Below are 24,689 nucleotides of genomic sequence, written 5' to 3' on the forward strand. Positions count from 1 at the left end.
GGCTTTTTGTGGAATGCAAAAAAATTGGTTCAGAAGCTGAGTTTAGAGGCATTTCAAGCACCAAACGCCTCTAAATGTGGCAACTTGCGTTTAGCCGCATTTTGTTTACAGGCGTTTTTTTAAACGCTTCTAAAAACGCAAACGCGGCAAAACAACGCTAAATGCAGCATGTAAACGTGGCAAAACTGACGTTTTAAACGTGGGTTACTATCTGTCAAGTTAAATCGTTCAGGAGAGGTTGTAAAAACATCCTGTGTACATGAAGCCTTAACTGGAATGTTTCTTTAGGAATTTATACACTACCACAAAACTGTAACAAATGTACAGAACACTTAACCACATCAGCCCAGGAAGAACTAGCTGCTCAATGACCAGGCCATTTTTTGCGATTTGGCACTGCGTCGCTTTGAGAATTGTGTGGTTGTGCGACACTGTACTCAAACAAAATTGACGTCCTTTTTTTCCCACAAGTAGAGCTTTCTTTTGGTGGTATTTGATCATCTCTGTGATTTTTATTTTTTGTGCTATAAACAAAAAAAGAGCGAGAATTTTGAATTGTTTGCTATAATAAATATCCCCATTTTTTTTTTTAAAAAGCAAATTTTTCTCAGTTTAGGCCGATATGTATTCTACATATTTTTTATAATAAAAATCGCAATAAGTGTATATTGATTGGTTTGCACAAAAGTTATAGCGTCTACAAAATAGGGGATAGATTTATAGCATTTTTTTTTAACTAGTAATGGCGGCGATCTGCGATTTTTATTGGGACTGCGACATTATGGCGGACACTTTTGAGACCATTGGCATTATACTGCGATCAGTGCTATAAAAATGCACGAATTACTGTAAAAATGTCACTGGCAGAAAAGGGGTTAACACTAGGGGGGAATCAAGGGGTTAGTTGTGTTTCCAACTGTAGGGGGAGTGGACTGACCTAGAGGAAATTACAGATCGTGGGTCCTAGCTATTAGGAACTCACGATCTGTCTTTCCTCACAGAACAGAACAGGGATGTGTGTGTTTACACCGGTCACAAGCATCTGCTATCCCGCTTAAAGGGACCGACTTACAGCTACGGCGGTTTGCGGGATCATGCCAACCTGCCGCAGTATATTGACGGTGGCTGGTCGGCAAGTGGTTAAGGTGAAACTAAACGCAAAACTTTTTTTTTTAATAGCAGGTCAAATCTTTCAACCGCCAAAGTGCTTCATAAAACAGTGAAAAAATAATCCAAAAACTGAATTCACTATATGAATCAGAAGATAAAATAAACAAAAGTACAGTTTGTATAAGCAGAAAAAAAAAAGAAAAAAAGAAGAGGTCAACATCAAGTAATATAGAGTCTCTGTGATTAAATTCCAACACAAATTGTCAAATTCAAAAACAAATCAGTCTTCCACCATCAGATCCCAATGGACATCAATCCACCAGTGTATGGACACACCACTACCCATAAAAGTGGACACTCACCAAACTCATTGCTACAGAAAGTGCAGCCCCCCTTTTTCATTGTGGATACAGTAAGGGAAGGTTATAACCCCCACCATTTTAATTTTTGTTTGCCATCTGATTCCCATTGGGGAAATTTGCTTTCATTTCCTGTCCAGCAGACAAAAAAGAAAGAAAATCTCTTCAATGTAAGGGAATCCCAGCACGTCACTAGAACTAGGGGTCCCACTGGAAGACATCCACTCTATTAGTATTCTGATGTCAAACCAAAATTTTGGATTTACTTTTAATGATAATGGTAAACAGTAGGGTTGTCCCGATACCGATACTAGTATCGGTATCGGGACCGATTCCGAGTTTTTTCGGCGGTATTTAGACGCCGATACCCCGCCCCGATACACAAATAGAATACTTAACCCCCCCCGCGCCGCCGCCGCCCGCCGCCACAATTCGCCGCTGCGATCCGCCGCCGTTACGCCGCTGACTGTGTAATACGGGCGGGAACATTACAGCTTTGAATAGCTGTAATGATTTGCGCCACGCATAGACACTCCCCCTTGCTCGGGTGAACTGTCCAATCCCGAGCGAGGGGGAGTGTCTATACACGCAGCGTGGCGCCAATCATTACAAAGCTATTCAAAGCTGTAATGTTCCTGGCCGGCCGTAGTACTTTACACAGTCGGCGGTAGCAGGTAAGCGGGCCATGGCTGCATATGGGGGGGACACACGGCTGGATGGGGGGAGACACACACGGCTGGATGGGGGGAGACACACGCGGCTGGATGGGGGGAGACACACGCGGCTGGATGGGGGGAGACACACACGGCTGGATGGGGGGAGACACACACGGCTGGATGGGGGGAGACACACACGGCTGGATGGGGGGAGACACACACGGCTGGATGGGGGGAGACACACACGGCTGGATGGGGGGAGACACACACGGCTGGATGGGGGGAGACACACACGGCTGGATGGGGGGAGACACACACGGCTGGATGGGGGGAGACACACACGGCTGGATGGGGGGAGACACACACGGCTGGATGGGGGGAGACACACACGGCTGGATGGGGGGAGACACACACGGCTGGATGGGGGGAGACACACACGGCTGGATGGGGGGAGACACACACGGCTGCATGGGGGGTGACAACGGCTGCATGGGGGGTGACAACGGCTGCATGGGGGGTGACAATGGCTGCATGGGGGGTGACAATGGCTGCATGGGGGGTGACAATGGCTGCATGGGGGGTGACAATGGCTGCATGGGGGGAGACAATGGCTGGATGGGGGGATACATTGCTGGATGGGGGGATACATTGCTGCATGGGGGGAGACAATGGCTGGATGGGGGGATACATGGCTGCATGGGGGGGAGACAATGGCTGGATGGGGGGATACATTGCTGCATGAGGGGAGACAATGGCTGGATGGGGGGGAGACAATGGCTGGATGGGGGGGAGACAATGGCTGGATGGGGGGGAGACAATGGCTGGATGGGGGGGAGACAATGGCTGGATGGGGGGGAGACAATGGCTGGATGGGGGGGAGACAATGGCTGGATGGGGGGGAGACAATGGCTGGATGGGGGGAGACAATGGCTGGATGGGGGGATACATGGCTGCATCTGTGGGGGGACATCGCTGCATTTGGGGACACATTTAAAAAAAAGTATCGTATTCGGTATCGGCGACTACTTGAAAAAAAGTATCGGTACTCGTACTCAGTCCTAAAAAAAGTGTTTTAACTTTGGATAATAATTTTTTTTTTTTTTAGCCCACATCCTGTTTCTTGTCTGGTCATTAGCCTAGGCTTACGACATCATGCACAGCTGTCTCTATAACTCTCAGTTTGGCAGGGGGGTGAATCATAAGAGGGCAAATGAGAGCTGCAGGACTGCAGAGCTGGAGGTGTGCCTCTGTGTGTCTGTAAATCCAGGAAGTGAACAGGCAGCAGCTTCAGCTGCCCACAATTAAAATGGATGCAGCCAGACTTACTGCAGAGCAATTTCTGCAGCATATTTGGCAAGTACAGAATCACAGTATATATAAAATAATATGCAAAGTGGTTGGAGGGTAGCTTCAGGATGGCAAAGATGTATTAAGGGGGATATGTATATACCTTTCCTATGACATCGCTGTCTTTTGGAACAGGGGGAAGCAAACATTTCCTCTTTGGCTGATTCAGTAGACTTTGCATCTGTGTCTGCTTTTGTTTAATAATTTGAACGATGTGGTCCATCTAAAAAGTAAAAATAATGTCTTTAAGCACTCTGCTAACATATAGTATGGTAAAATATTGAATGAAATGTGGTACCTCCTGGTCTTTCATGGGTAAGTCGATCTTTTTTTTCTTCAATTCATTCTTTAGGGACACTTCTTTCCCTTTGGCTTCATTTGCTTGACCTAAATAAAAAAAAAAAAATTAGGGATGCATTTTTTCTTCAATCAAGTATATCCCAAACAAGAATAAAGTATAAACTATACCCTGAAATGAACATGGCTGATTTGATTTATTTTGTCAGTTTCGCTGTATAGATCCAATTGTCAGTGGAGAACCTATTAATGTCACTGAATTTTTTTTTTCTTAACCCTTTCATGCCTAAGCTCATCTCTGACACTTGTAGCTTGCAAGTTAAAATCCAGATTTTTTGCTAGAAAATTACTTAGAACCCCCAAACATTCTATATAATTTTTTAGCAGAGACTCTAGAGCATGAAATGGTGATCAGTGCAATATGTTATGTCACACAGTATTTAGGCAGTGGTCTTTCAAACGCAATTCTTTGGGGGAAAAAATCAAATTTCATGAATAAAAAACAAAAACGAAACGGTAACGTTGGCCCAATTTGTTTATGTATTGTGAAAGATGATGTTAGGCCGAGTAAATAGATACCTAACATATCATGCTTTAAAATTGCACACACTCGTGGAATGGCGACAAACTACGGTACCTAAAAATCTCCATAGGCGACGCATTAAAAAAAAAAAAAAAGAACGGTTACCAGGTTAGAGTTACAGAAGCGGTCACGATTGCAACGATACCTCATTTGTGTGATTTGAACACCGTTTACATTTGAATGCGTCTTCTTTGATGCGTGAGCTGGTGGGGACAGGGGCGCTTTAAAAAAAAAAAAAAAAAAAAAAAATACAATTTTTTTTTTATATTGTCTCTTTAAAGACCCCAAAGTATTCAGATCTCCAAAAAAAGCAGATTCTGAATACTGACTTTTTTTTTTTTTTTTTACAAACAGCGCCATTGGCAGCCAAGTAAATGGGAAGCGACATTATGAAGTTGCTTCCGTGTTTACACATAGGAGACTCGATCAAACCATTTCCGGCTTTGATCCAGTCTCTATCTATCTATCTCTGAAAGTGCCGGACCGTGGCTCTGGTTGAAAGCCGTGAACGCAAATGTGCGTTTGGTTGGCGCTAAGGGGTTAAAGAAAAATGATTGCTGATGTGTTGGATTACATTATTTTCAGTGACATTATGAACATTTTATTTTTATACGTGAATTACTAAATTCATATGAATTAGTTAATTCACGTGTTAAAATAAAATGTTCACATAAACCATAAAATCCCTGGTTTTGCACTAAGCAGCCCTGATCCTCCTCTTCTCGGTTCCCCTGCTGGCACACTTGGCGGCTTTCCCTCTGCCGCGTGCCCCTATAAGAAGCCACTTCCTATGGGGGCACCCCTCCCCTCTGCCGAGTGCCCCTATAAGAAGCCGCTTCCTATGGGGGCACTTGTGTGGGCTCGCTTACGAGCTGGGCTGTTTGCATCTATTCAGACACACAGTCCTGCCCCCGCTCTCTGCTCACAGATTTTGACTGACAGCAGCAGGAACAAATGCAGGGGGAGGGGAGACAAACTGCTGCAGACCTGCACGGCGCTGACCAAGATCAGGTTCAGGTGAGTATTTAGGGGTAGCTAAGGTATCCTTTCCACTTCCGTGAGTCCCCCAGCCACCGGGCAAGTAGGAGAGAGGAGCGGGCCTCGCACATGCGCAGTAGGGTTCCCGGCGTGAAACCGAAAGGCTACACTGCTGGGTTCCCCTTACCAGCAATGGCTGTGGCAGCACCCGACAGCTGATGGAAACATCAGCAGCGGGTGCCGACATCGTTGGACTCCAGGACAGGTACGTTTCCAATTATTAAAAGCCAGCAGCTGTAGTATGTGTTGCTGCTGGCTTTTAATTATTTATTTTTGGGCAGAACACCGCTTTAATAAATATCAAAATAATATCCATAAGTATAGATATGAAGCTCCTTCTCAGAACATTTAGCAGTAGGAAAAGTTGTGCCAAAGGAATCAATGGAGGTATCAGGCAAAGGGTTTTTGACTCAGACTGGGGACAGTGGTGATGGCTGACAGAACCAAGGCTGTCAGGGAAAGATTAAAACCACCCCAAATCTGTTAGCTGAGCATGAGCGGACAAGGCCCAGATCAATTCCTCTTGCACCTATGATCTGCCATGTTTGATGAGGAACATCCCACAAACTGGTACCCAAGACCAATTACTAAGCAGAAAGGGTAAGCCTTCTGTGAGCAAGCACTTTGGGCAGCTAGGACCCAGGAGACTTACAACAGTTTCTGTGCTGTGAGACCAGGAGCAAACGATGTCAGGCCAAAGAAGGGACAAAAGGGGCACCAACTGTTAAAATAGAGGCCACAGAAATGGCCTTCCCACTCCACGTGGTGACATATACAAATGTGTCACAGCCTGCATGCCACAACTAACCCACAAGGGGTCAGGAGTAATAGCACCGTTAGTCGTTGACAGTAGAAAAACCTTTCAATTCAAGTGAAAAATATGGCAGAAAGAGAGAGGCAACTATTCTAAGCAAAACTGGGCAGGTGACTTTGTGTTCACTTCTCCTGTAGGCGGAAATATAATCTTGGGTTGCTTCATCATTAACCACATCAATACCAGGCACTTTCCACCCTCCCTGAATAGGCCAATTTTTTGGGAGGAGGAATAGGGGGGTGTTGAACCTACTAGATGGGTGGGGGAGGGAGGTCATACAAACGGCGTCTCTTAATCTCCAATGTCCAGGTCAAAACCCGGGGAGGGGGACTCGGGGAACCCTCTGTGCCATTCCCAGCTCTGGACTATATGGTTTCCCTCATTCAAGTGAAGCGGCTATCAGCTTTTCATCCAGGCTCCCCATATTTTCTCAAACTTCTTGGGACATTTACGACTGATGTATGTAAGTTTGTATATAGGGAGGATGGACCATGCCATCGTGGGGGGTTCTGGTTGCTTCCATTTAGTCAGTATAGCTTTTCTGGCATAGAAGGCGGCATAGAAGATGAACAACCTCTTGTGTGTGTTAGGGGTAACATTGTCGCAGATATCCAGAACGTACCCAGCTCCAGAGTGCATTTTGGCCATCTATCAGATTGAGCTGGGTATATTTTCAACAGCCTCTGAGGGGTGTTGTATGCCCTGTGGAGGAACCTCAGCTGGATGTGTCAATCCCTGGCTGAGGTATCTACTCCTACTCGACCGAGTCTAAAGCCTTTTCGGCATCCAAAGAGGCCACGACACCCTGGGCATTGGTGGTATTGGCGTGGGAAATATTGGTGTATAAATGACGAAGATTGATATTTGTGCCTTTACCCGGCATGAAGCCCGTTTGGTCTCCATGTACCAGGGAAAGGATAACAGAGCTGAGCCGGTTTGCCAGGATCTTGGTGACTATTATGGCGTCAACATTAAGAAGCGAAATGGGGCGGTAGAGTTGAGCTTGGGGATAACAACTATTACTGCCTCTGACATAGGAGGGAGGCATCCCTCCCCTTCAGCATGGTCAACAATGAGGTATGGAAGTGAGGAATGACCAGTTCACTGTGAGCTTTAAAGAATCCTGCGGGAGGCCACCTAGGCCGGGGGTCTTTGTGGGTTGGAGTGAGGCAACTGCCGCCTGCATTTCCTTGATGGTGATTGGATCATCTAGTCTATTGCGCTCATCTGCTGAGAGCGCAGGGAACTCTATCTGGGCCATAAATTCCTGTAGGGAATCTGGTGTGAAGTCAGCTTTGGATGTGTAGAGGTGTTCATAGTATTGCAGAAATCTGTTGTTAATCAGTAAGGAATCTGAACACAGGTCCCCCCAGTCACTTCTAATATTAGCAATGTGGGCTGTAGTAGAGCGTTCCCTAGCCAGCCACGCCAGCAACCTGCCTGATCTCTCTCCCTGCTCAAAACTCCTCTGTGACCGCAATAGGAGCTTCCGTGTCGAGGAACCCCTTAGTAACGAGATTTCTTTGTGCAATGATTGTATAGCTGCATAAGTCCTTGCATCCCTGTTAAGCACATAGTTGGACTCTAGGGCCAGGGCCCGTCTTTCCGCTTCCTCCAGAGCAAGCCCTGTGTTTTTCCTGACCTTGTTGATAACCGTGCAGCATTACCCACGAATGTAGGCCTCCCACAGCACCGGCGAAGTAAACGTCCCCCTGTTGTGCACCCAGTAGACGCCCATCTCACCCTCAACCTCAGGGGCCACTCTTTCATCCGTTATCCAAAAGCCAGAGTCGCCACAGTCCTGAGCCTGCAGGCGAGTCCGTTGCCAAGCTTAGCAGTAGGGGAGCGTGGTCAGAGATAGCACGGAGCAGGATCCCAATCTCATGTGGGAGAGGAGGGGGCCACTGGCATAGAACAGATCTATCCTGGAGAAAGAGACAGGCATAGCATAATTACACGTATATTGCCTCTTTCCAGGATATCCCCACCTCCACACATCAGCAAGCTCATACACATCTGCCCATCTGGCCAGTGGGGAGCCTGTTGCTAGGTCAGGGTTAAACTTATCTAAGCTAGGGTTTGGAGGCATGATAAAGTCTCCTGCTAGTAAGACAGCAGCCCCAGGGTAGTTTGCCAAGATTGGGGCTATTTTGTGGAGAATAGTGAGGGTGGCCAGAGGAGGAATGTACACTCCTACGACAACCATCTCCAGCCTATCACACATTGCATGGACAACAATATACCTCCCCTCAGGATCTAAATGCAATACCAGTAGGGTAAAGGGAAATGATTTATGGACCAGGATACTGACTCCTCTAGAGTAGGAGGAGAATGTGGAGTGGTAATACGAGCCCACCCAGGGCTTTTTGAGGGCCAGTATCCTGCTCCCTGTCAAGTGTGTTTCCTGCAAAATGGCTATGTGGGGGCTATATCTTTTGAGAGAAGCGAATACCAAGAATCGTTTGTGCTTGGAGTTCAGACCGCGAACATTCCAAGACAAAACATTAAGGGGGGCCATCAGCTCAATTGAGGGGATTTCCAGGGGTGCCAAAGCAGCCCCAACAGCCTGTATACCAACAGAGTCATTTCAGCAAACATTTCAATAGTTATTGTCTCAACATCACAGTCATATACATTACTCTCTCCCTCTTTTGGGAGGAGACCCGTACTGCACAGCCTGCAAACTAATACATAAAAAGAGAACCAAAAAAAGGAAAAAATTTAACCGTAGAACATCATGGAGTATAAACAGTTACTCCTGGAACATCCCAAACTCCCCCTCCCGGCGCCACCTCCCAAACCCCGGGGCACCCTTCTCCCAGAAAAAAACATGGCAACTGCCCATGGGGCACACGAACAGTGGAGCACCAGAGAGTCTCAATTCGGGTTCAGATAGTCCATCTGTATGTAAAGGCACAAGATAAACGTTCCCTGCAGAATAATGGTCACCCAGAGTATCCCCCTTCAGGGGTACAAAACTTAAACTGGTTACCAACTTGAAATTTATAACATGTAAACTACAGCATATTCAGTCCTGATTGCAGTCAGGGGCAGAGGAATGGAGAATCCCCCCTACTAAGTCCAGCGTGTAGGCACATTGTCTCCGCCTTCCGGGACCCGCAGCCGGGCGCAAAACAGCATGCTGGATTTGATTTTCAGATTACGCAGGTTAAGCGTCACCTGATCGAAGGATCTTCTCTGTTTCTGAGCGTCGATAAAATAGTCAGGGAAGATCATGAGCCGTGCTCCTTCATGGCGTAGGGCGTCGATCTCTCGTGTTTCTCGCAGAACCAGGTCCGGGTCCCTGAAGTTTAGCAGCTTAAGGATAAAAGTGTGCGGAGGAGCTCCCGGGGGTCCCCAGTCCCTCTCCACAACAAAGAAGTTGGAAAACTGTGCCTGCGGTAGAAGGGTCCGCAGTAGGTGTTCCGTGAATGCCGTAGGATCGGTACCCTCCGCTCCGTCTGGCAGCCTGACTATGCGGAGATAATTCCTTTGGTTCTGGTTCTCAGCATCCTGAGTCTTCACCTTAATCTGCAGCATGCGGAGTGAGACTCCATGCTCCTGTAGCGTGTCCTCCGCCTCCCCCACTCGGCGCTCAACCTCCGTCACTCTGGCTCTGAAGCTGTCCATGTCTCTCCGGATCAGGCTGACATCAAGCTGTACGGTCTCAATCTTACCTGTGAGAGTGGTTTGGCAGTTAGTGATGGCCTGCTTAAGTGCAGCAAAGTTGGTCTGCTCTCCCAGCTCAGAGTCTGTGTCCTCCGTCTGACGCCATGTTGCCTGTAATGGCGGGAGCAGGCGGCCGCTTAGGAGGCGATTTAGGGGTGTTGTGAACCTTGCGGGTGGTTGTATTGCCCTTTCCTTTTTTCATACCGCTCGCGGTCAGTCTCTCCTCCGTTTTGGGCAGGATGCAGGTGATAGGCTGCAAGTATATGGATAAAAACCCGGACAGGGTCTTAGCGCTCCCTCAAGACACGTCTGCTCTGGTGGCCATCTTGGACACGCCCAGCTGTGTCACTTTTAAATGACAATTGCACGGACATGCTACACGGTACCCAAACTAAATTTTTATCACTTTGTTCCCACAAATAGAGCTTTCTTTTGGTGGTATTTGATCACCTCTGCATTTTCATTTTGTTAAACAAAGTAAAAGGAAAAAAAAAGACCTAACATTTAAAAAAAATAAAAAATAAAGTTCCTTTGTTTCTGTAATAACATTTTGTAAATAAGTAAGTTTTCTCCTTCATTGATGAGGCTGCACTGATGAGGAAGCACCAATGAGGTTGCACTGATGAACACTGATAGATGGCACAGATAGGCATCACTAATGGCACTGGCAGGCATTGCTGATGGGCACTGATTGGCATCATGTCTGGGCACTAATAGGCATCCCTGCTGGTCCACTTATTGGCATACCTGGTGGCCATCCATGATCAGCATCCCTGGAGATCCTGGGTGGGCATCCGCGCGGGGGGCTGCACTGAAAATCAGCGCAGACCCCCCGTCAGGAGAACAGCCGATCGGCTCTCCTCTACTCACGTCTGTCAGACGCGATTGAGGAAAAGGCAATAAACGTATTTTCCTGTTTACACTGATCAGCCGTGATTGGACATGGCTGATCACGTATGTAATCCCGAAAGACGTCATTCGACGTCCAGTCATGATAACTCCAGCTAATACTTAGAGTGATTGTAAAGTCTAAATTTTTTTGCTATAAAAATACCAAACATGTTATACCTACCTGCTCTGTTGAAGTGGATTTGCACAGAGCAGCCTGGATCCTCCACTTCCTAGGTCCCTCTCTCCTGTTCAGTGCCCCCACAGCAAGCAGCTTCATCTTGGTGCTGGTTATTAACGTTGTACTTCCTAGCTCAGTCACTGAATAGTTAACCATCCTCATCATCTTGGTGCAGTTAGCATTAAGGTGATCAGGTTGGTTTATCTTAGTCCTTAAAGCGGTGGTTCCCCCTTAAAAACAACTTTTTCTTATTCCACTGCCCCCCCACATTCCATCACGATTAAGGCTCTTATTATATTTTTCATGCTGTACATACCTTAGTACAGCATATTCACCCGTGCATCCGGGTTGCGAGTCCCGCGGGAGTGGGCGTTCCTCACATGCTGTTGATTGACGTTTTGCCCAAAAACGAGCTCACCCCCCGTCGCGTAAGCCGCGTCACGATTGGCGAAAGGAGCCGAACGGCGATGCGCATGCGCAGTATAGCGCCGACTCGCCGTTCGGCTCATTTTGCCAACCGTGACGCGGCTTACGCGACAGGGGGGAGCTCGTTTTTGGGCAAAACGTCAATCAACAGCATGTGAGGAACGCCCACTCCCGCGGGACTCGCAACCCGGATGCACGGGTGAATATGCTGTACTAAGGTATGTACAGCATGAAAAAAATAATAAGAGCCTTAATCGTGATGGAATGGGGGGGGGGGCAGTGGAATAAGAAAAAGTCGTTTTTAAGGGGGAACCACCGCTTTAAGCGTAGCAAAACAAAATGGCAGATGTTTTGACTGCAGAGTACAGATGTGTGCATTTTAAAGGATCACTAAAGGCAAAACTTTTTTTTAGTTGTGTATGGAGTGGAGAGGGATTTGAGCCGCTGTTTTTACTGCTGTCTGTGATATTGGGTAAAGTCATCAAAATGAGCACTAGTTCTGGTGACAATGAAGGATTTCCTGATTTTTGAGGAATTTTCTCTGAGAACATTCAAAGGTGTTAATCCCTTCCTTAACCGCTTTCCGACCGCCGCACGCTAATGTACGTCGGCACAATGGCATGGGTGCGCAAACAGGCGTACCCGTACACCCCTTCGTAATCCTGGGCTAGTAATCCTGAGGAGAGGCAGAAAGGGGAAATGTAAACAAGGCATTTCCCTGTTCTGCCTAGTGACATGACAGGGATCTACTGCTCCCTGTCATCAGGAGCAGTGATTTCGGTCATGTCCTAGGTAGCTCACCCCCCCTACATTTAGAACACACCAAGGGAACACGTTTAACCCCTTGATTGCCCCCTAGTGTTAACCCCTTCCCTGCAAGTGACATTTACACAGTAATCAGTGGCTATTTTTAGCTCTGATCTTTGTATAACTGTCAATGGTCCCAAAATAGTATCAAAAGTGTCCGTTCTGTCTGTCGCAATCCCAATAAAAATCGCAGATCACTGCAACTACTAATAAAAAAATAAAATGCCATAAATCTATCCCCTATTTTGTAGACGCTATAAATTTTGTGCAAACCAATCAATATACACGTATTATGATTTTCTTTTTACCAAAAATATGTAGAAGAATACATATTGGACTAAACTGAGAAATAAATACGTTTTTTATATATGTTTTTGGGGGATATTTATTATAGCAAAAAGAAGAAAAAAATTTCCCCAAAACTGTTGCTATTTTTTTGTTCATAGCGCAAACAATTAAAACCGCAGAGGTGATAATATACCAGTGTCGAACCGCAAAAAAATGCTCTGGTCAGGAAGGGGGTAAAATCTTCCAGGGCTGAAGTGGTTAATCAAAAAAGGTTTAGCCTTTTGGCCTACTTTCATTCCTTTTAGGTGACATTGTTGATCAGTACAATAAAGCCTTGTACACACGATTACATTTTCTATGGACAAAGCGTAAGACTTTTTTCCGAAGGGCGTTTGCCGTGAACTTGTATTGCATACAAACGGCAAAGAATTGTCGGTCGACAAACACGAAACTACATGGTTTTCAGCTCTTTAGCGCCACCCTTTGGGCAACTTCTGCTAATGTTTTATGGTGAGGATTGCTTCTGAGCATGCGTGTTTGTACTTTAAATTTTTTTCCGACAGACTTGTGTACATACGATTGAAAAATTCGACATCACACATTTGTTGTCTGAAAATTTTAAAGCATGCCATCTCACATTTGTCCGCGGAAAATCCGACAACAATTGTCCGATGGAGCATACAAAGGATGCGAAATTAGCCTGTCATCACACTTTTCCCGTCAGAAAATCCGATCGTGTGTATGAGGCTTTAGAGATTGGATCTCCCAAATGGTGACCCAGGTAACAATAAAAGCGTGACAGAGGTTCCATCTCTGCCCCACCAAATCCAAATCTAGGAAAAAAAAGTTTCTCCTTTAGTTATATTTTTATATTACTGTCTGACTTACAAAAAGGTAGGCTAAACTTACTCTTATATTCGCTGAGAAGTATATTTGTTGCATCAAACAGGCTTCTATAAGCCTTAACAGACTTGCTCAGCTGGTCCTTCTCTTTAGTAAGCTGTGCCATCTCTTGTTGTTTTTTGAAATCTAGACAAAAATAACAGTGTTATTGAAAAGGTTATAATTGACTTTTGTATAAATCTGTTCAAAAAGTCATTATGGTGCTATTATAACTCAATCAGTGTAGCACTATCAATCCAAATATACAAAAAACAACCAACCATATACAAAAATGTGCATATAATATATCAATAAATTCAAAATCACTGTTCAATAATAGTCATAAAAAATAGGATTTTTATATCAGCTTACCTGTAAAATCCCTTTCTTGGAGTACATCACAGGACACAGAGCTTCATAGTAAATACTATGTGAGTTATAGGCCACCTTCAGGTGATGGACACTGGCACAACCAAAAAACAAACAGGAAGTCCCCTCCTATATAACACCTCCCATACCGGGAGTACCTCAGTTTTTGTAGTAAAGCAATATATATGTCCCAAAAAGAGGGGAGGGACCTCTGTGTCCTGCGATGTACTCCAAGAAAAGGATTTTACATATAAGCTGTTCTAAAAATCATATTTTCTTTATTGTACATCACGGGACACAGAGCTTCATAGTAATTACTACATGGGATGTCCCAAAGCAATGCCATCTGAGGGGAGGGAGGCAAAATTAATCAGGGCATCATCAGACTTGTGGACCTACACTGCTGCTTGCAGCACACTGCGCCCAAAGACGCTATCCTCATGCCTTTTTACATCCACCTGAAAGAATCTGGTGAACGTATGGACCGAAGACCAAGTTGCAGCCTTGCAGATCTGAGTCATGAAGGCTTGGTGATGCACTTCCCATGAAGCACTATCTGCTCTAGTAGAGTGTGCTTTAACGTGAATAGATGGAACTCTCCCTTTCAAACCATAAGCCTGAATAATAACTTGTCGAATCCACTTAGAAATAGTAGATTTTGACGCTGCCTGTCCCTTTCTGGGGCCTTCTGTAGCACAAACAAAACATCAGGTTTTCAGAATCTGAGCAGTCACCTTTAGATAGGCCTTAACTGCTCTCACTACATCCAGAGAAAGTAGTGGACTTCTCTTCCACAGAACAAGGTTCTGGATAAAAGGAAGGCAGGATAACATCTTGGTTCAGATGGAACCCTGACACCATCTTAGGCAAAAAGTTTGGATGAGGGTATAACACTACCTTGTTCTTGTGAATAAGCAAATATGGCTCTTTACAAGAAAAAGCAGCCAACTCCGATATCCTTCTTGCAGAAGATATAGCAACCAGAAAAAAACAATTTTCTTGTCAGCAGGATCAAGGGAATATGGTAAATCGGCTCAAAAGGCAGTTTTTGTAGTACAGACAAAACCAAATTCAGATCACATGGGCACAAGGGTAACCTAACTGGCGGATTAATATGCGTTACTCCTTGTATAAAAGCCTGGATCAAGGAATGTGAGGCAAGCGGTCTTTGAAAGAATACTGATAAGGCTGAGACCTGACCCTTGAAAGTACTCAAGGCCAGGTTAATTTCCAGCCCCAACTGGAGAAAGGCAAGAATTCTACCTATGACATTTTTCCGAGGATGCCAACCCTTGGATTCGCACCAAGAAACATATGCCCTCCAGAATCTATAATAAATTACCCTGGAGGTTGGTTCCTAGCATTGACCAGGGTGGTCACCACTGAAAACCCTCGATTTCTTAGGATGTGGGTTTTAATAGCCAAACCGTTAAATTTAGAGCTTGTAAGGTAGGACAAACACTGGTCCCTGCGAGAGCAGGTCTGGACGTGGCGGAAGAGTCCACAGGTCCCCTACTGCCATCTTTATGTACGATTTCTGCATACCAGGATCTTCTCGGCCATGCTGGGGCTACAGGAACCAGCGCTTTTCGTTCCTCCTTGATTTTGCAAAGAAGCCACAGTGGCAGCTGAATTGGGGGGGGGGGGGGGGGGGGGAGTCATAAATCAGTAAATCCTGATCTCATTGGGTCACTAATGCATCTGTCCCACATGCAAGAGAGTCTTTTGTCCTTGATGCAAAGTTGACCAGTTTCTTGTTGAACCTGGCTGCGAACAGATCTACATATGGGGTACCCCATCTTTGGCAAATAGCCAGAAAGATTTTAGGGTGAAGAGACAATTCCCCGGGAGCAACTTCTTGCGACTTAAGAAGTCCGCCTGCCAATTTTCTATTCCCGGGATGAAGACTGCAGATAGGCAAGGCACATGCCTTTCTGCCCAAGCCAGAATATGGATCACCTCCCTCTGGGCTGCGTGACTCCTGGTGACCCCTTGGTGATTGATATAAGCCACTGCTGTGGCATTGTCGCATTGAACCCTGACAGGACAATCCTGCAACCTGAAAGTCCAGGCTTTTAAAGCTAGACGAGCAGATTTCTAGGATGTTGATGGGTAAAATCTTCTCGGTTTCGGACCACTTCCCTTGGATAGTGGCTTCTTCCAGGACTGCTCCCCAACCAAGGCTGGCATCTGTTGTTACAACCTTCCAGGTAACTGGTATGAAGGATTTCCCCTTTTGTCGATTTTTGGTCACCATCCACCAACTGAGGCTCTGGCGCATGCTTGGGGCCAGATACATTGGGAAGTCCAGAGCTTGGACCTTATTGTTCCAAGTGTATATAATAATGTTCTGTAAAAGCCTTGAATGAAATTGGGCATAGAGAACTGCTTTGAATGAAGCCACCATCTTCCCAAACAACCTCATGCAAAAGCGAATGGAGGGATTTTTCTTCGTCCCGACTATCTGGACCAGCTCCCTCAAGGTGCTGACCTTTGCGGCAAAAACACTCTTCTTTTGGCTGTATCTATGAGCAGACCTATGTATCCCAGCCTCTTTACCAGTCGCAAGGTTGATTTTTCTAGGTTGAGAATCCTATGTAACTATGTAATCCAACCCAGGTGTTCCAGATACCCAACCGTGATGACTATACACTGGTTCAGGGGGGGCCACCGATCGATCTACCTGTCCTGCATCTTCTCCTGCCAGGTTCGTGAGAACTGCAGAAGCCTCCCCCCCCAATCGAGCGAGCTGGGGCGCTGCTTCATAAGGAGGTCTTAGGACTCTGCTTTGTAGGCTTTCTCCCCCAGGACTTCTTTTGTCCCTGGGTTTGACCCTGAGGCTTCCCTCTTGAACCTGACGGTGGAGGCCGTCGCGACTTCCTGAAGGCTGTCCCCCCTGATCCTGGAGATCAGGGGTGACAGCCTTCATGTTTAAATGAGGGGCGCCTACTCCTTTTTTTAACTGGCAAAAGAGTACTTTTACCACTAGAAATCTTTTGGATACATTTGTCTAAATCTTCCCCAAACAGCCATTCCCCATGAAATGGAAACCCAGCCAAAAGCTTCTTACATGGAGACTCGGCTGACCAGTTCTTCAACCAAAGAATTCTACGCATATTTGACCAGAAGGCGCAAAGCCTGCTAAATAGAATCCTTAATAGCGTCAACTGCAAAACATAATGTCCTTGGTAGCTCGGCTAAGTCCCGGGCCTGCTGAGCAGGAACAACTTTGAAGACCTGCCTCATCTGATCTTTTAGGGATTGACAAACACCTATTGCTGCAACTGCAGGTTGAGTTACTGCACCCTGTGAGAGCAAAGGAATTCTTCAGCAAAGATTCTAATCTTTTATCTGTTGGATCCCTGAACATCTAAACATTGTCAGTTGTCATTGTCATTGACAAGTTAGATTCTTATTTACACAAGAAATAGCAGCATCCACTGCTGGCACACTCCATTTTTTGGTGAATTTTTTTCCATGGGATAAAGCGAGGAAAACTTATTAGGAGGAAGAAAATGCTTGTCTGGGTGATCCCAGTCAGCATACATAAGCTGTTCCAGTAACTGATGGACCAGAAAGGCATGTAGAGCTTGCAGAGGCTTTAGAGAACCCAAAGAAGAAATGGGGCTCTCGGCCGACTCGGTGAAGGGTAACTGAAATGCTGAACGGACCAATTCTGCAAGAGATTGTACCATCAATGTCTTAAATTGTGAGGCCAAAAAAGGTTCATCCAAAGTCGACTACTCAGAAGAGGAATCATCCGTTTGTTCCTCTTTCCGATCCTCTGGGAGTAACTTGTCCCCATAGCTGATCCCTTGCTTGAAGGCCCGGGTGGGGGAAGGGGATCTACCGCGCTTTTTCCCACACTGGGAAGCAATCAAAGCAGCCAATTTCTCTTCCAAACCCACTAGAGCTGAAGAAAAAACTTGTTCAGTAACGTATACAGGGGCTGATATATTAGAAACAGGTGCAGCTCCTATCAGTCCCGATGGCTCATTCTCGTTAGCCGCCTCTGGTCTTTCCGGAGAGGATGGTACCATGGGGGCATGACTAAGGTCTTTAGAGCCTGATGGCAAGGTTTTTGGACTCTTTTTTAAGGTGCTTGAACCCCCCCCCCCTCCGGGAAGACACAGTCCCAAGCTCAAAAGCAGAGGTACTTTAACAGAAAAACATACACTGTTGAGCTATAGTCCAGTAATATCCTGCTATTACTGCTCAATCTGACCTTTTAGTAGATTTCTCCCTGGAGATAACGCCTGTGTTCACCACCGCTTACGTGTCCTGAGTCAGCTTCTGTGTCCCCTCTACCGGAATGCCTATTTTTCTGATTGGTTTTCCCGTGCGCGCATACAAGCGGTTCTTTGGGAAAATGGTGTGGGGGGAGAGAAGGAAGGAAAGAAGGAAGGAAGGGAACCACCGAAACTCCCCAGAGGGGAGAGGGAGTAAAGAGCACATGCCGTAGCCTCCCTTTAGTGGAGGAGTGAACCGGAAGCAGCTCCTAATTATGGAGAAGGGAACTATTTGCCCACAGTGGGGGAAATGATATTGGAAGGGAACCTCTGTCCACAACAATCCTTCCCCTTCCATGGACCTTCCGGTGGCTGAGACTGGGAAAAGGAGGAGAGCAGGGGATACAGGCAAACTTCAATCCAGCTGCTGAGAAGCATGATTCAGGTATGTGCTCTACACACCCTTTAGTGGTGAACTTAGGCAAGACAACATCCTTTACTCAAAATAGGAAAGAAATTCGTAGGTGAACTGAGTTCTCTAGGAATATCTTTACTTACCATTCCCGCCACAGGATTCTGCTGTAACCAGACAGACCAAATCTTCACCCATCACGGCGGGCTACGTTATAGAACCTTCAGGGACCTGAATAGCATCCTCCCATAAAATACTTTGGAATCAATCTGTATGACCGAAGTACTGAGTCTCAGGAACCAGCTCTCTAGGAAAAATATTACAGGCAAAACCCAATAGTTCTTATACGAGGCCCGGGTACCATCCACTTTGGCCTCTATGGCACTTTAAATGGATCCGGTTGCTTAAACCGATTGATCCTATAAGGATTCTTGCAGCGGAGCTCTTCTTAGAGCTTCTTTATCCGTGACCAACACCTTAGACACTGGTGAAAAAACTGGAGGTACTCCCTGTATGGGAGGGGTTATATAGGAGGGGACTTCCAGTTTTATGGGTATGCCAGTGTCCATCACCTGAAGGTGGCCTATAACCCACATAGTAATTACTATGAAGCTCTGTGTTCCGTAATGTACGATAAAGAAATATGTGTTCCAATATGAACACACACTAAAGTCCTATGCAATTCCCACCTTAGTGTGTGTTCATATTGGGGCCAGCTCCACCAGACACAACAGAACACAGATCTTGTGCAGGGCTGGCCCTGGTACCATGTGATCGCTGTAACCAATTACAGCAATCACATGTCAGTTGTACACAATGGCTTTCAATCATAACCATTAGTGTTATTGGTCACAGTGATCACGGTGCATCTATTCCATGTAATAGCTGTAGCCAATCACAGATATCGCAGGAGGTGGCTGTTGTAATGCAGGAATTGAACAAAAAACGTATGTACACGTTTTTAATGAGATTCCATTAAAGACTTTGAAACACAAAATGCACCGAGCTGCGAATAAAAAAAAGCACTGGTGGAAACTGCATAGATGTGAACGTGACCCATATGAACTAATGTTAACTACTTGTCGACCGGCTCACGCCAATATACGTCGGCAAAATTGCATGGGTGCGCAAAACATAATATGGGTACATTGTCTCCTTTGAGAGCCGCCAGAGGCACACACTGCACGGCGGGGGACCCGATGGAGCGTGGCCGGCGGGCATAATCACATGCCAGCCACCCGCGATCATGGGAATGAAAGCCAGAACGTGGATTTGTGTGTGTAAACACAGGGGAGAGGAGACAGATCGTTTGTTCCTAGTAAGTAGGAACAGCGATATCTCTCCTCTTCCAGTCAGTCCAGTAAGAAACACTTGCTTTGCACTTTCAGAGATTGTATTGCGAGCACCCTTTTTTCACATCATCCTTCCTCATTAGTTTATCACTAATTTCAGGTGCAGCAACCCTTCTCTTTTTAGTTTCACTATTGGCGCCAGTATCCATTTTTCTATTATACTTAACATATCTTTACCTACAGCTACCTTGGCCCAAGAACGCTACAATTTGGGGGATAACGATCCCTTCTAACCTGTCAGACCTCTATGTCTTAAATTATGTCCTTTTACTAGCTTGCATTAGGAAATATTTAGATACGCGGGTCATGTCTTCCTTACCGTGGTTTGGCCGCATATATACGCTCAAAATGGACACTCTCCCTAAACTACTCTATTTATTTCAGACGGTCCATATAATTGTACCTAAAACCTTTTTTTAGTTCCTTACGCTCTAATGTCTATTCGCTTTTTCTGGAGTCGAGGCCTATCACGCATCCGCCACAAATTGCTCAATTACCCAAAACTTCAAGGGGGGCTGGGTTTACCAGATTTCGAACTATACCATAAGGCGGCTCTGCTAGCTCGGGTGTTGGACTGGTTCCCTCGCTTTTTCTCACTAAGGCTTACCTCAAACTCCCCTCTAGCCACCGCTGCTCTGCATCTATGGGACAAAAAGGGGGGGGTTGGCCTCCTCACTCACCTCCTCGTTCGACCACCTTGCATTACCCCAGTGTATGGGTGGTGGGTCCATTTGTGCGTTCCTCCTGGCCAGTGGCTAGGTCCTTTGTATACCCTGGTTCAAGTGCACCCATCGTTCCTGAGGGCCAGAGTAATTGGCTTACCAAGCTTCGACTATCTTATTGTTTATTGCTTATTGCTTGTATAGCGTAGAATCACCCGAAGGTATCGAAACGCTTCCAGACCTTCCTTCTGTTCTGCTTTATTCTCTTCCTCCCAAATTCAGAGACCCCTGACAGGCTATGAACAGCTGTGCTCTCTCTGAAACACCCCACAAAAGTCATTCTACTTCACGCATTAATTCTCCATTTCTTGTTATACACAAGACTTTAAAACCCTCTCCAGGTGATACAGAGACCCACACTCCCTACAGAAAATATTCCCCTCGGTCTCCACTACCTGTTGGCGTTATGGATCGGCTGAGGGGAATTATCTCCACATATGGTGGAATCGTCTAAGCTCCCAGGCTCCATAGCATCCCAGAAACATAATTTTCTGCATTTTTGCTTGCCAGCAGCTAGACAATTGATCACTTCTGGAAAAATATGATTTTTTGTACTCACCGTAAAATCCTTTTCTCTGAAGTTCATTGACAGACACGGCACTGTAAATCTTGACCTTGGGTTATATCGCTACCTTCAGGAGAGGACTAGGCAGAACATGTAAAAACAGCAAAACTGCACAGTACCGCCCAGGGGGCGGTCCTACTGGCTATAACCCCTCAACCTGCATCCAGCAGCTCAGTTCGTCAAAAAGCAGTACAAACAGAAAAGGAGGGGGTGGGTGCTGTGTCCGCCAATGAACTTCAGAGAAAAGTATTTTACAGTGAGTACAAAAAAATCCTATTTTCTCTTTCGTACATTGATGGACACAGCACTTTAAATCTTGACCTTAGGGACGACCCCAAGCAGTGTAAAAAAAACGAGGGGTGGGAACAACAAAAAAACTCCACCCAAACAACCAGAGCTCCTTAAAGGAGGAGTTGCAACCTTAAACAGCCGCCTGCAAAACCTTGCGGCTGAAGGAAGCATACACAGATGCACCCACATCAACCTTGTAAAATTTTGTGAAAGTGTGTACGGACGACCAGGTCGCCGCCTTACACACCCGAGAAACGGACGCTTGATGTCGGAAAGCCCAGGAGGTACCAATTGCCCTGGTCGAATGTGCCGTGACGGGGTGGGCGCCTCCCTTTCCTTTTAAGGAATAAGCCTGGATCACGATCTGTCTAATCCACCGTGAAATGGTGGCCGACGAGACCGCCAGGCCCTTCTTTGGACCAGTCACTGACACAATCAGTGAATCCGACCTCCGAAACGGAGCAGTAGCTGACAGATACACCTGCAGAGCCGGGACCACGTCCAAGGAATGCAAAGCAACCTCTTTTGAATGTGACGGCCGAGGACACAAGGGTGGAAAGCACAATGTCCTCATTTAGATGAAACGCCAAAACAACCTTGGGAAGAAACGAAGGCTGCGGGCGTAGCACTGCCTTATCCTTGTGGAGGATCAGGTAGAGAGACTTGCAAGACAAGGCCGCCAACTCAGAAACCCTCCTGCCAGATGTAATAGCCACCAGAAAAGCTACTTTCTGAGAGAGTGTCAATAGGGGCTTTCCCTAATGTTCTCAAACGGCGGTTTCTGAAGCACCAAGAGCACCAGATTTAAATCCCACAGAGGCAGCGTGGTCAAACCGGAGGGGCCACATGTCGAACCCCTTGCACAAAAAAAAAAAAAAGAAAAAAAGAAAGACAGCCAAGGCTGATATCTGCCCCTTAATGGTGCTTGAGTTAAGTTTTTGATCCACTCCCTGCTGCAAAAATAGCAGGATCCTGGAAACCGAATATGTACGCGGATGCCACCCCATCTACTCACACATAGAGATGTAGGCTTTCCACGTGCAATGATAAATCCTCCGAGAAGATGACTTCCGTGCCCTCAGCATGGTGGAGATTACCGAATCCAACAGACCTTGGTCCACCTGACCTTCAACAGCCATGTCGTTAAAGCCAGCGACTGTAAAGAAGGATGAAGTATAGGACCTTGCGACAGAAGGTCCTCTTGCATCGGCAGTCGCCAAGGAACATCCGCCACCATCCGAACGATGTCGGTGTACCAGGGACGCAGAGGCCAATCTGGGGCAATTAGAATCACCGGAATCCCCTCCCCTCGGTCTCCACTCTGAAGCAGACGAGGAAGAAGTTTTAGCGGGGGAAGGCTTAAAGCAGCTGATAATCCCCCCATGGAGCCAACGCGTCTGCAGCGTCCGCCCAGGGATCTTTGGACCTGGCCACAAACCTCAATACCTTCCAATTGAGTCGAGAAGCCAGGAGGATCCACGTCTGGCGTGCCCCATCTCAGGCAAAGGAAATACAACTGACAACTTAGGTAGTCCGCTTGCCAGTTTTCTACGCCTGGAATGTACATGGCTGATAGAGCCGGCACGCATCGCTCTGCCCACTGATTCTTCCTGCGTCCAGCAACCCTGTGCCGACTGTACGCCCCAAACTCCGTTCCCCCCCAACCGGTCAGGCTGGTGTCCGTCGTGATCACCGTCCAATGAAGAGGAAGTAACGACTAGGTGGCTCACCCGAATCCGACAATCCAGAGACAACGGAGACTTGTCCCATTTGGACAGAATCTCCTTTTGCAAGACTCAAGTGTGGAATTGAGCATATGGTACCGCCTCGAAAGTGGCATTCATGAGACCCAGGACTCGCATTCAAAAGCCCAGTGACGACCACCTGCGGGACGACAACAGTGACGACCACCTGCGGGACGACAACAGCTTTACTGCAGCCTAAAGAGACTGCAGCTTGTCTGAAGGGAGAAAAACTCTCGCCTGAGGAGTCCAGAATCAAGCCTAGGTACTCCAGGCATTGAGTCGGTACCAACACAGACTTCTGGAGGTTCAGTACCCAACCAATCTCCCGAAGAGTCTGACTGGCTATCGCCACATCATCCTCTAATTCTGAGGCGGAAGCTGCTCTCAGAAGGAGGTCGTCCAGGTAGCCCACGATTGAGATTCCTCGCTGTCTGAGCAAAGCCAGAATCAGGGCGAGCACCTTGATGAAAAACCTTGGTGCCGATGCCAGGCCAAAGGGGAGAGCTACAAATTAGTAGTGGTTGTCCCCAACCGCAAACCGCAGAAACCACTGATGTCTGACGCATATGGGGACATGCAAGTATGCACCCTTGATGTCCAAGGACGCCAGAAAATCCCCCGGATGGAGTACAGCGACCACAGAGCAAACCGATTCCATCCTGAACCTTTGTACTTTTACAAAGCAGTTAAGGGCCTTGGGGATCCATGATCGCACGGACCCCATCCTTTTTTGGAGTAGAATCCCTGAAACCTTTCCAGCGACGGCACAGGTAATATCACCCCGTGCCTCAGCAGGTCTTGCACTGCCTCAAACAGGGCGTCCCGATGCGCCCGAAGATGATGAAGGTTGGAGGGAAAAAAACCTGTTTGGCGGACAAGAAAGAAACTCTATCTTGTATCCTGATGACACCACCTCGCAAACCCACTGGTCTGAAAGCAGGGAGGTCCACCGAGCTGCAAACTCCTGAAGGCAACCCCCCACCCGAGAGTTGGGTGGGGGCAAACCTTCATGCAGCCGTAGATTTGCTTGCAGGCTTGCGAAACCAGGGACGCTTCTGTCCCTCAGTGGGCACCTTGTTGGCCTGGGAACGCTTACCTGCGGACCGGGGCGGACGAAAAAATTTGCTTCTAAATGGTTAAAGGAGGGCCCTGGCCTACGGCGTGGCTCCTTACCTTTTCTGGATTGTGGGAGCAGCGTACTCTTACTCCCAGTAACATTCTTAATAATGTCATCCAGCGAGGCTCCAAATAGCCTCCCCCCCGGAAGGGCAAATCTGCAAGAGCCTTCTTAGATGCCTAGTCTGCAGACCAGCATTTTAGCCAAATCAGGCGACAGAGCACCACAGCAGAGACTGAGGCTCTAGAAAGTAAAGGAGCCGTGTCTAAAGCTGTATCACAGACATACTTAAGACCATGCGCCAACTGGTCTGCCAGTTCCATGCAGACCCGGGAAGCCCGTGGCTTTTCCAACGCTCAGTGCAACAATTTAGCCCATTCAGTAAGCGTCTGTGACACCAGGACTGTGGCCAATACTGGCCGTAATGCTGACCCCACCACCGTGAACATTGGACCAGGCGACCACCTCAGCCCTCCAATCAGCGGGGTCCTCTCCACCAGAATCGTGGTTACCTTATTTAACCCACAATCGGGGGATGTCAA

At 46.9% G+C, this 24,689-nt stretch overlaps 1 protein-coding gene across 1 annotated transcript in view; it reads right to left on the reverse strand.

Moving 5' to 3' along the window:
- The window catches only part of SMCHD1 (structural maintenance of chromosomes flexible hinge domain containing 1), a 504,574-nt gene that overhangs the window by 131,075 nt on the left and 348,810 nt on the right, over positions 1–24,689 (reverse strand). The window contains exons 39-41 of the mRNA XM_040354031.1: positions 13,373–13,492; positions 3,771–3,859; positions 3,576–3,695 (exon numbers count right to left, since the gene is read on the reverse strand). Coding sequence (XP_040209965.1) covers positions 3,576–3,695; positions 3,771–3,859; positions 13,373–13,492 — 329 coding nt within the window. The remainder of the gene's footprint in view (positions 1–3,575; positions 3,696–3,770; positions 3,860–13,372; positions 13,493–24,689) is intronic.

This window comes from Rana temporaria, chromosome 5, assembly GCF_905171775.1.
Source record: "Rana temporaria chromosome 5, aRanTem1.1, whole genome shotgun sequence".
Lineage (NCBI taxonomy): Eukaryota > Metazoa > Chordata > Amphibia > Anura > Ranidae > Rana > Rana temporaria.